Source organism: Propithecus coquereli, unplaced genomic scaffold (genome assembly GCF_000956105.1).
Source record: "Propithecus coquereli isolate 6110/MARCELLA unplaced genomic scaffold, Pcoq_1.0 Scaffold73, whole genome shotgun sequence".
Lineage (NCBI taxonomy): Eukaryota > Metazoa > Chordata > Mammalia > Primates > Indriidae > Propithecus > Propithecus coquereli.
The window spans coordinates 1,663,678-1,676,592 of NW_012153396.1; the positions used below are offsets into that span (position 1 = coordinate 1,663,678).

General features: G+C 40.4%; 1 protein-coding gene across 1 annotated transcript in view; it reads right to left on the minus strand.

Moving 5' to 3' along the window:
* The window catches only part of LOC105824363 (cytochrome P450 2C23-like), a 28,791-nt gene extending 16,170 nt beyond the window's left edge, over nucleotides 1-12,621 (minus strand). The window contains exons 1-3 of the mRNA XM_012661783.1: nucleotides 12,375-12,621; nucleotides 4,664-4,826; nucleotides 411-560 (exon numbers count right to left, since the gene is read on the minus strand). Of these exons, the coding sequence (XP_012517237.1) occupies nucleotides 411-560; nucleotides 4,664-4,826; nucleotides 12,375-12,551 (490 nt within the window). The 5' untranslated portion in view covers nucleotides 12,552-12,621. The remainder of the gene's footprint in view (nucleotides 1-410; nucleotides 561-4,663; nucleotides 4,827-12,374) is intronic.
* Between the last annotated feature and the right edge of the window lie 294 nt (nucleotides 12,622-12,915).

The window sequence follows — 12,915 nt, forward strand, 5'->3', positions numbered from 1 at the left end:
TGAATGCTATTAATATAATAGTATTAATAGCGACAAGTAATATTATGGAGCATTGATGATATGTTGGATGCTATGTAAATGTGCATACTATATCATCTTCATTCTAAGGTTTGATTTTTAGCCCCACTTTTCAGATGAGAAAAATGCGTCTTAGATAAGTTAAGCAATTTGTCCAAATTTACACATCTAGTAAGTACTGAATGAAGTTGGGAAATGAATGCAGACAGAGGATTTCAGTGTCCTGACTTAGAGCTTTGGAGATCATTTTCTTCCCATCCCTTTCCTCCTAGCTCCCTCCCTGATGGAGAGGGCAGATGATGGGCCACAGTGACCCCCAAGGGAGGGGCAGGGATTGGGCACTGCGTGCAGAAAGTCCACTCGCCCCCAGGGGCGCAGTCAAGGGAATTCACACTCTGTTTTCCTGAACTCCTCCACCAGGCACCGGGCTTCTTCCTGCACCCTCTCCTCCATGCTTCTCTTCCCCATGCCAAAGTTCCTCAGGGACATGAGGGAGAAGCGTCGCATTTGCTTCCACCTCTCTCCATTACTGAAAAGGAGCCCTAGAAAAGAAGCAAAGAACAGGAAAGTATTTGTATCATACAGTCCAGCTTTCCCTAAAGCTGCTCTCCTGTGTCCACCCTGAATGGTTTCCAATGCCCCTTAGTGATTAAGAGCTTGCAATATGAAAGCACATGTTCTGTGGTTTGCGTCAAAATTTTTGTCATTAAAAAATAAAATCCAAGCTCTTTGGTCAACAGGAGGCAGAAATGGTATAAATGGACAAGGGGAATTGTTGGCAGGTGGAGAATATTCTCAAGTACGGAAGGGTCCTCTGCCTGGTTTTGTTAAAGATAGTCAAAATAGGCCAGGCGCAGTGGCTCACACCTGTAATCCTAGCACTCTGGGAGGCCAAGGTAGGAGGATCACTTGAGTCCAGGAGTTCAAAGTTGCAGTGAGGTATGATTGTACCACTGTACTCCAGCCTGGGTGATAGAGGGAGACCCTGTCTCTAAAAAAAGTAAATAAATAAGATTTTAATTTTCATTTAGTTAGAAATATGTTTTAATTTCCATGAGCCTTCCTCTTTAACCCAGGGTTATTTAGAAATATGTTGTTTAACTTCTAAATACTGGGGGTTTTCCTGACAGCTTTCTGTTACTGATTTCTACTTTTAGTCAATTATGATCTGATAATATAGTTTATATGAAATCTATTCTTTAAAATTTGTTAAGATTTTTTTGTGATTCAGGGTATGATCTGTCCTTGTGAATTTTCCATTTACACTTGAGAAGAATGAGTATTCTGCCTTTGCTTCTGTTGGGCCTTTAGCATGGAGGTTTAGCTAATCTAGTCTGTAGTTTGCCTGGGTTTGAAGTTTGTTACCTGTGGTTACTCTCAGTGCATCTCAGACTGGGGTTTTCTGTAGTGAGACCTTGCTTTTGTGTCCCCACTTGGCTTTGGGTCTTCCCTTTGCACTGTTTCCTGGAAAGAGACTGTCTTTTGCATCTCTTCCAGCTGTATTCCATTGCTATTTTTAATCAAGGCTTTTTAGAGTAATGGAGAGGTAGTAAGAAGAAGAGTGGTGCTCTCTGAATTTCTCATTAACCCTCAAACTCAGGCAGGTAATGCGAACCTAGGCCTCAGGGGATGTGGCCTTCCCAAGTGTTCCTGCCCCTTCTCCAGAGGCAATGCTAGACCCCACTACCTGTCGCTGCCTCTCCCCTAGTACAGCAGATTTCCACCCAAACCCTCAGGCTAGAGTTTTTATGTCCTTTGTCCCACAGAGTAAGCCTTTTGCCCCTTAGGGCAGGTGGAGGAGATGGCTGTGTGTGGACTTAGGAGAGTCCTGGCCTTGGCCACTGTTCCCCCCAACAAGCAGCACCATAAGCTTCCTCTGGACTGTACCTGACGGTCCCTGTGGGTGTCTGGTGCTGTATCTAAAGGAAAAGCCTGTGAGAGGGGGCAAACCTTGTGTTCCCTCACGTTTGTGGCCCTCCCTGAAGCTTCACTGCACTGCTAGCCCCCACTTGGCCATTAGCAGTTCATTAAACATTTCTGGTCTAATCACCTTCTAAGTTGCTGGGGTGGTATTTGTCCCAGGTGAGCAAATGTTCCAATCCTCTATCTCCCTATAGGCTCTTGTCTTTCCTGGCTTCCAGGTTACATGCTCGCTCTGAAACCTCAGGTCTCTGATGAGTTTGGGAAAATTTGTTAATATACTGTTTTATTTATTTATTTTTGTACATGTGGACAATGCTCTTCTAGCTTTTTACTTCTCCAAGTTCAAACTGGAAATCCTCCAATTGTATTTATTGTAATGCTCATAAATATTAAAGATTTTCTGCCAGTGGAAAGAATGTTTTATCCAAATGTAATAGCAGTTGGGTACAGGGACAGACACACACACAGGGAGGATGTCATATCAACAGAGTTCATGGTGATGCACCATGAGCAGAGTTCATGGTGACACACCTACAAGCCAAGGAACCCCAAAGATTGCCAGAAAACCACCAGAAGCTAGGGCAGAAGCATGGAATGGATTCTCCCTCACAGCCTCAGAAGGAACCAACCCTGCAGACACATTGATCTAGACTTCTAGCCTCCCCAACTGTGAGACAATAAAGTTCTGCTGTGCTAAGCCACCAAATGGCAGCCCTCGGGAACTAACACAGAAGGAAAACCAGACTAGCAACGAATGGTTCTTCTCTTTGTTATTTTCCAGAATAGAAAGGTTAGGGGAAGGAAGAGCTGAATTATCTGTTCCCATTACATGCAAATAAGGAGCAGTAACAAGAATTTTATAGAAAGTTTAGAAACCAGTTTTCTCAGAGTTACAAAATTGCAAGTTTTAGACCAATAATTTTTTCCCTCTTCAGCTCAATCTAGCCCAGCAGCCTCTCCAGATTAAAAATTAATTTAAAATGTCACACAGAGACAATGTAATCAAACTGTTTAGCAAAAAAGGGAGATAGTAGAAGGAAGATTTGTTAGTTGCTGCTTCTTTTTAAATTCATTTTTATTTTTATTTTTCTTAAACTCAGTGGTAAGAATTGGTTGCTTCTTTAGTTGAACAAATATACCTTGATCTTATGAGACAGACCAAAAATCACTTCTCTTGTAGCACTTAGCACACTGCATATTTAATGATTCATAAATATGCTTTGAAAGAATTTAGTTTCTATTTCCCTGCAACTTGCAATTTTATTATTTTAATTGGTTTGGAGGAGACTTTCAGGCTATCCTAACTTTTTAATTTTGTGATATTTAATACAGATAAAGCAATATATGTAATACATATCTAAGTTTTGAAACATAATAATAAAATGAATTATCTGTAAACCTGTTATCCAACAAAAGAGCTAGAACATGACTAATACCGTTGTAGCTCCCTGTGCATCATCTCCCTGATCCTACCCTCTCTTCTCCATCCCCCCAACAACCAGGCTGTCGTTGAAAACAGTCTTTTTTTTTTTTTTTGAGACAGGATCTTGCTCCGTCACCCAGGGTAGAGTGCTGTGGTATGGTCATACCTCACTGCAACCTTGAACTCCTGGGCTCAAGTGATCCTCCTGCTTCAGCCTCCTGAGTCACTGAGACTACAGGCATGTGCCATTGTGCCTGGCTGAAAACACAATAATTTCTATATGTAGTCATTTGTTTCCTGTGGCTGCCACTATGGCCCTGTCTCCTGTGTACACTGGGAAACTACACCCGAACCATGGCTTTTCCAGCTCTCTAAACCCTAAGATCTCTACATAATAACTCTTATTTCAAAAGCTTCTCAGATTGTTTTTAGCTCAATTATATTCACAGAGTTGACTTACAGGGAACTTGGAGTCTGTTTTTGATGTTCATCTCAGTGGAGCTATCAGAGCACCTGTCTTACAGTAAAAGAATTTGTCTGATCTTTGTCCATAGTTCATGGGAGCTTTTAAATCCTTGGAATTTCCTGAATGTTCGAAGTGCCTTTGGATCATAGTGGAGCACACCTGAGTTTATGCTAACAAGGTGACTCGTGGTGGGTCCCTAGATAGTTTTACAATGGGGGGTAGCCATGCTGGAAAAACCAACTGTGTGTTTAGAGGGTTGGGGCTTTGAGCCAAGTGATATCAGCCTGAGCTCTTGGTCTTCGGGGAGTAGAGGGTGCTGGAGATTGAGTTCAGTCACATGGCCAATGAGTTAATCAATCAAAAACTAGGGCTCTGAGGCTCAGGCGAGCTCAGTGATGTGCCAAGCGGGTGGGTAACACATTCCAATTCCTAGGCAAAGTATATAGAGACTCTGCATTTGGGAGTCTCACAGACCTCGCCCTATGTGTTTTTTCATTTGTATCCCTTATATAATAAAACTCTATTTGTAAGTATAGCACTTTCTTGAGTTCTGTGAGTCATTCTAATAAATTATGGGACCTGAGGGAGTCATGGGAAAGCCTGATTTTTAGTCAGGCGGTCAGAGTGTGGGTGACCTGGGGATAGTCTCGTTGGGTACTGTGTACTTAACCTATGCAGTCTGTGCTAACTCTGGGCAGTTAGCATCAGAATTACATTGCAGTATTGCAGTTGCTTCGTGCAGGACAGACACTCATTAAGTTAGTCAACCAGAATATTTTGCTAAATACTCAGGTGCCAAAGAAAATTAACCTGTATTTCGATTCAAACCATACCATATCCTTTGTGGGTATCATCAATAATTGGAAAACGTCCTCTGCCAAGGAATTCATCACCCTGATTGATCAGAGCTTCCTTCACCACTTCATATCCATGTAAGACCACAACAGGCCAGGGTCCAAAGTACAGGGTGTAAACAGGGCCGTACTCTTTGGCCAACTGGAAGAGATGCAAGCACCTGTGTAAGTGCTATTGTGAAATCAGGTGGAGGCTTGGGGAGAGATTAAGTCATAACACACAGCTTAGCCTTTGCTCCATCAGTTCCATTTTAAGAATTCAACCTGGCGAGCGGGGATGAAAAAAAAAAAAAAAAGAATTCAACCTAAGGTATCGTCATGGACCATTCTTTCCTTCATTTATATATGCGAGCATTCACATACTTACCGAGCATCTTTGCAGTGTCTTTGTGTCACCCTGTGCACAGCCCAGGAACCATCATGGGACTTAAAGTCTAGTGAAAGCAACGGGAATAAACAGCCAAACTACAATTGCAATACAAATTGAACATAATTCTACAAAGTGATAGAGTAAACTGTGTTGGATGACAAAGGCAGAACTTAACAAAACAGAGAGGTCAGGAAAGGAGTCTGTGCGGAGGTAATATCACAACTTACCTGAACAGAAACCTGAACAGGAACCAGCACCGGGGTAGGAAAACCTGGACTGTAATTGAAGAATTGCCGGAGGCTCAGGGTGAATAAGTCCAAGAGTTAAAAACTCCAGAGGGGCCCAGTCTTGCGGGGAGGAGCACACATTCGTGAGTTTTACCTCCAGGAGATCTACCAGGTTCTTACAGTGAATACTGGAGAAAAATCCCCTCATGCTTCTGGCAGGGAGAGGGCAAAAGTAACCATTGTGAAATAGACTAGAGCATTCTGTTCTTCTTAATAATGTCTGCCCTCGAAAGAATGTATTTCACTAGAGCCTAACCAATTGGGGTCTTATCAGCGCCTGACCAACCCCGAGGAAGGGAAATACTCCACTTCAGCTCCCTCCAGCCATTCTGTCCTTCTAATGGGTGGGGGTACTGAGAAGCACTTATGAAGTTCACTGCCCATGGCTATAGGCGCACTCGAAGACTGAGACACAGCCAGCACAGTGGCTCATGCCTGTAATCACAGCACTTTGGGAGGCCAAGGCGGGAGGTTCACTTAAGCCAGGAATTTGAAGCCAGCCTGGGCAACATGGCAAGACCCTGTCTCTGAAAAAAATAGAAAAATTAGCTGGGCATGGTGGCATGTGCCTGTAGTCCCAGCACTTTGGGAGGCCCAGATGGGAGGATTGTTTGAGGCCAGGAGTTTGAGACCAGCCTAGGCAACATAGTGAGACCCAATTTCTACAAAACATAAAAATAATTAGTCGGGCATGGTGGTGTATACCTGTAGTCCCAGCTACTCAGGAGGCTGAGGCAGGAGGATTGCTTGAGCCCAGGAATTCAAGGTTACAGTGAGCTATTATTGCACCACTGCACTCTAGCCTGGGTGACAGAGAGAGACCCTGTCTCTAAAAAAATAAAAGACTGAGACAGAATCATAGAACTGCAGAACACTTCCACCACGTCCCCCACCCACCTTACCACACGTCAGTAATGGCTTATTTACCAGAGTTCCTTTGACCAAGTACCTCATGTCTAGCTTTCAACAAAAAATTACAAGGCATATTAAAAAGCAAAAAACATGGTTTGAAGAGTTTGAGAAGGCACCAGAACCATACTCAGATATGGCAGGAATATTGGAATTATCAGACCATAAATTTAAAACAACTATAATTACTATGTGAAGGGATCTAATGGAAAAAATAGATGACATGTAAGAACAGAAGGGTAATGAAAGCAGAGAGATAGAAATACTAACAAAGAATCAAAAAGAAACGTTAGGGCTCAAAAACACTGTAACAGAAACAAAGAATGTCTTTGATGGGCTCGTTAGTAGACTGGGCATGGCTGAGGAAAGAATCTCTGAGCTTGAGGATACATCAATAGAAATGTCCAAAACTGAAAAGCAAAGAGAAAAAATCTGGGGGAAAAAGGGACATTACATCAACAAGTTAAGAAAGAAAAATCACATAATCATATCAATAGATAAAGAAAAAGCACTTGAAAAAAATCCAACATCCATTCATGATAAAAACTCTCAGCAAATTAGGAATATTGGGGAACTTCTTCAAGTTGATAAAGAACATCTATAAAACCCCTACTCCTAACATCACACCTATTTGTGAGAAACTAGAAGCTTTCCTGCTAAGAACAGGAATAAGGCAGAGATATGCGCTCTCACTATTCCTTTTCAGTATTATAACTGGAAGTCTTATCTAATGCAATGAGATAAGAGGAGGAAATTAAAGGTATAGAAATTAGGAAGAAAGAAACAAAGCTGTCTTTGCTCACAGATCATGATTGCCTATATAGAAAATTTGAAAAAATAAAGCCATCCACAGTGGCTCACACCTGTAATCTCAGCACTTTGGGAAGCTGAGGTGGGAGGATCACTTGAGGCCAGGAGTTTGAGACCAGCCTGGGCAACATAGTGAGATCCTGTTTCCACAAAAAGTTTAAAAAATTAGCTGGGCATGATGGCACATGCATGTTGTCCCAGCTGCTTGGAAAGCCAAGGTAGGAGGATCACTTGAGCCCAGAAGTTTGAAGTTGCAGTAAGCTATGATGATGCCACTGCACTCTAGCCTGGGCAACAGAGCAAGACCCTGTTTCAAAAACAAACAAACAAAAAACCTCTCTTGGTTGCAGGATACAAGGTTAATTTACAAAAGTAATCACTTTCCTATATGCCAGCAATGAAAAAATGGAATTTGAAATAAAAAACACAATACTATTTACATTAGCACCTCCAAAATGAAATACTTAGGTACAAATATAACAAAACATGTACAACATCTATGTGAGGAAAACTACAAAACTTTGACAAAGGAATTCAAAGAAGAATAAAATAAATGGAGAGATATTCCATGCTCATGGGTAGGAAGACTCAATATTGTCAAGACGTTAGTTCTTTCCAACTTGATCTATAGACTTAATGAATTCCAATCAAAATCATAGCAAGTTATTTTGCAGATATTAACAAACTGATTGTAAAGTTTATGTAAAGAAGAAAAAGACACAGAATAGCCAACACAATATTGAAGGAGAAGAACAAAGTTGGAGGACTGACACTATCCAACTTCAAGGCTTACTATAAAGCAACAGTAATCAAGACAGTGTGGTATTGGCAAAAGAATAGACAAATAGATCAATGAAAAGAATAGAGAGCTCAGAAATAGACTCACATAAATATATTCAATCTTTGACAAAGGAGCAAAGGCAATACAATGGATGAAAGACAGTTTTTTCAACAAATGGTGGTGGAAAAACTGGACATCCACATGTAATAAAATGCATATAGACACAGACTTTACACCTTTCACAAGTATTAACTGAAACAGGATCATAGACCTAATTGTAAACTATATTGCAAAACTATAAAAAGTCCTAGAACATAGGAAAATAACTAGGTGATCTTGCATATGACAATGACTTCTTAGATGCCATACAATAGAAGGGCATGATCCATGAAAGAAATAATTGATAAACTTCATTAAAATTAAAACTTCTGCTCTGTGAAAAGCACTGTTAAGAGAATAAGAAGACAAGCCACAGACTAGGAGGAAAATCTTTGTAAAAGACATATCTGATAAAGAACAGTTATCTAAAATATACAAAGAACTCTTAAAGTTCAACAATGAGAAAATGAACAACCCAATTTAAAAAAGGGCAAAAGACCTGAAGAGATACCTTAAAAAAGATATATGGATGGTGCTATGGTTTGAACGTTCCCTCCAAAAATCATGTTGAAATTTAATTGCCATTGTAACAGTGCTGAGAGGTGGGACCTTTAAGAGGTGATTACATCATGAGGAAGAGGGTTAGTTATCGTGGGAGTGGGTTCATGATACAAAGATGAAGCATGGTCCTTGCTTGCTATGTCTTGCGTGCGTGTTTCCTGGCCACATGATGTCTTCCACCATGGTATGATGGACTAAGAAAGCCTTCACTAGATGTGACCCTCCAACCTTGGACTTCCCAGCCTCCAGAACTGTGAGTCGAATAAACTTTTCTTTATAAATTACCCAGTCTGTGGTATTCTGTAATAGCAGCAGAAAATGGTTTAAGGGCAGTGGGAGGCAGGAAGAGGGGATGGGTATATGCATACATAATGAGCATGATGCGCACCATCTGGGGGATGGACACACTTGAAGCTCTGACTTGGGGGGGGTAAGGGCAACATACATAACCTAAACATCTGTACCCCCATAATATGCTGAAATAAAAAAAAAAGACAGTGGCAAATAAGCATATGAAAAGATGTTCCACATCATATTGTTAGGAAATTGCAAATTAAAACAACAACGAGCTACCATTACATGTCTATTAGAGTGTCCAAAATCCAAAGCACAGACACAACCAAATGCTAGCAAGGATGTGGGACAATAGAAACTCTCATTCGTTGCTGGTGGGAATACAAAAAAATGATACACTTTGGAAGCATATCACTTCCAAATGAACCATTTTGGAAGACAGTTGGGCAGTTTCTTATAAAACTAAGCATACTTCCACACTATGATCCAGCAATTGCACTCCTTTGTGTGCGTACCCAAAGGAGTTGCAACTTGTATGTTTACACAAAAACCTGCACATGGATAGTTATAGCAGAGTTATAATTTCCAAAATTTGGAAGCAACCAAGAAGTTCTTTAGTAGGTAAATGGATAAACTATGGTACATCCAAACAATAGCATTTTCTTCAGTGCTAAAAAGAAATGAGCTATTAAATCATGAAAAGACTTGGAGGAAACTTAAATGTATATTACTAAATGAAAGAAGCCAGTCTGAAAGGGCTACATACTGTATGATTCCAACATATAAAATTCTGGAATAGACAAAACTATGAAGACAGCAAAAAGATCAGTGGTTGCCAGGGAGTAGGGGACAGGGAGAAATGAATAGAGTACAGGGGATTTTCAGGGCAGTGAAACTATTCTGTTCGATAATACAGTGGTAGATACAACAGTGGTAGATACATTTTTCCAAACCCATAGAATGTACAACACCACGAGTGAACTCTAACGTAAACTATGGACTCTGGGTGACGTTGATGTGTCAGTGTAGGTTCATCAGTTGTAACAAACGTACCACTGTGGTGTGGGACGTCAATAGTGGGGTAGGTTGTACATATGTGGGGGCAGGAGGTTTATGAGACTGTGTATTTTCTGCTCATTTTTGCTGTGTGCCTAATGCTGCTCTAAAAAAATAATCTATTTTTAAAAATTTACTCCTAATCCCCTTGTTTGCATTATTTTTCTCCATAGCATTTAAAATAGCAAGGTGCTATATATATCTTACAGGTCGAGCACCCTTACTTCCAAAATCTGAAATCTGAAATGCTACAAAATTCAAAACTTTTCGAGTGCTGACATGATGTCACAAGTGGAAAATTCCACGTCTGACCTCATATGACAACTCATACTCAAAATGCAGTCAAAACTTCATTTCATGTACAAAATTGTTAAAAAATATTGTATAAAATTACCTTCAGGATATATGTATAAGGTGCATATGAAACATAAATAAATTTTATGTTTATACTTGGGACCCATTCCTAACATATGTCATTACATATATGCAAATATTCCAAGTATGAAAAAAATCCAAAATCAGAAATACTTCTGGTCTCAATTTGGATAAGGGATAGTCAACCCGCACTGACTTGTTTTGGTTTTGTCTGACTGTCCTTACTAGAATTGTGTAAGTTATGCAAGGGCAGGATTCTTTTTTTTTTCTTTTTTTCTTCTTCTGTTCATTGCAGTATTTCCGGAGTCTAAAAGACATCTTGTTAAAAAGTATGGGCCCATTGAATGTTTATCTAATAAATTAGTGCTAAGGCTTATCATCATAGAAATGTCCTGCACAGTTTCTTATGTTCTGGAGAATGTTTTTGTACAGTGAATTCGTGCAGACAGTGTCTTTTCCCAAAAGAGTATTTCCAAAGGTGTGAACATCAGCCAGGGCCGCTGCGCTGGGGTGCATAAGAGCAGGTGTTGGGGAGGGGAGTGGGGACCCCTCTCTAGGAGGGTCACAAAGCTTCCCATGGATCATTTAGTGTAAAATAATAGTAATAATATAAAAGGACATTTATTACATTTTCACATTTCCTGGGCTTGCCTTTTGGTGTTATATGCTGGGGAAATTGGAAACGTTTCAATTAAAACATGTTCTGAATCCACATCTTTCACCTCTCACAAAAATCAACTCATGCTGGGTAACAGACTTAAACCTAAGGAGTGAAACTATTAGAATTCTAGAGGAAAATGTTGGAAATACTCTTCTAGACATAGGCCTAGGCAAAGAATTTATGAAGAAGACCCCAAAGGCAATCACAGCAACAACCAAAATAAATAAATGGGACCTGATCAAATTAAAAAGCTTCTGCACAGCCAAAGAAACAGTCACAAGAGCAAACAGACAACCTACAGAATGGGAGGAAATTTTTGCATGCTACAAATCCGATAAGGGGCTGATAACTAAAATCTATTTAGAACTCAGGAAAATCAACAAGAAAAAATCAAACAACCCTATCAAAAAGTGGGTAAAGGACATAAACAGAAACTTTTCAAAAGAAGACAGAATAATGGCCAAAAAACATAGGAAAAAATGCTCAACATCTCTAATCAGGGAAATGCAAATCAAAACCACAATAAGATATCACTTATCTCCAGTGAGACTGGCCTTTATCAAAAAGTCCCAAAACAATAAATGTTGGCGTGGATGCGGAGAGATAGGAACACTCATACACTGCTGGTGGGACTGCAAACTAGTGCAACCTCTGTGGAAAGCAATATGGAGATACCTTAAAGAGATACAAATAGAATTACCATTTGATCCAACAATCTCATTACTGGGTATCCAGCCAAAAGAAAAAAAGACACTCTATGAAAAAGACACCTGCACCCAAATGTTTATGGCAGCACAATTCACAATTGCAAAGATGTGGAAACAACCCAAGTGTCCATCAATACATGAGTGGAGTAATAAAATGTGGTGTATGTATACCATGGAGTACTATTCAGCTTTAAGAAACAGTGGTTTCTTGTATTCTCCTGGATAGAGCTGGAACCCATTCTACTAAGTGAAGTATCCCAAGAATGGAAAAATAAGCACCACATCTACTCACCAGCAAATTGGTTTCACTATCAACACCTAAGTGCAGATACAAGAATAACATTTATTGGGTGTCGGGCAGGTGGGAGGGGGAAGAAGAGGATGGGTATACGCATATATAGCAAGTGTGATGCACACCATCTGGGAGATGGACACACTTGAAGCTCTGACTTGGTGGGGGGGGGCAAGGGCAACATGCATAACCTAAACATCTGTACCCCCATCATATGCTGAAATAAAAAAAAAAGTTCTGATCCCAGAATTTTCTCATTCACTAGAACACAACCAATATCTCAAGGCAGGCCAACACCCCTCACTACCTGCCCTAAAATGCTCCTGTCTGGAAAGGAAGATGATGTCTGCCTTGCGATACAGAAATAAACACCCTCAAGTGTCTCCAAGGTGAGTAGAACCAAGAAAGATTGAGGTGAGACTGCCGGCCCACAGTGGTCTCAGATGCAGAGCCTGGAGATGACCAGCCCCAGAACCAAAGCCCCTTACCTTGGAGAGAGATGCAGGGATGTCCTTGGGGTTTAGCTGCAGCATATTCCCAACGATGGGAAGGGGAGTTGGGCCAGGAGGGAGGCTTCCCCCTGTGTGACTTCTCTTCCATACCAAAAGGAAAATCAGGCAAGTGACACAAATCACAAGAGCAATGATTTCAAATAGCAACTCCATTTCAGTCCCAGATGTTAGCAACTGTCTGGATTGCTTGCTAGAAAGCAAAGGCTTGTGCAGGGTGTGTACCCTGCTGGGCAAAGGCTGGTCTAAGTACTTGGACTTGGAAAAAAAAAATTGGAAGAGGTTTTGAGTTTGTTTATTTTGCTGACGTTTGAAATTAAGAAGGGTTTATATCTTTCCTACCTCTTATTCAGATAATCTGCAAATTCCTGTCTTTGATTTTCTAAGCATCTCCATTACATGTACTTTTTTGTCTCAGCACATATAAACCTTCATTTTATTTTTCATAGCTTTATGAAACTGTTCACATAATTAACTTCACAAATGGGAAAAATAGAACATATATTCTGAAATCTGATTT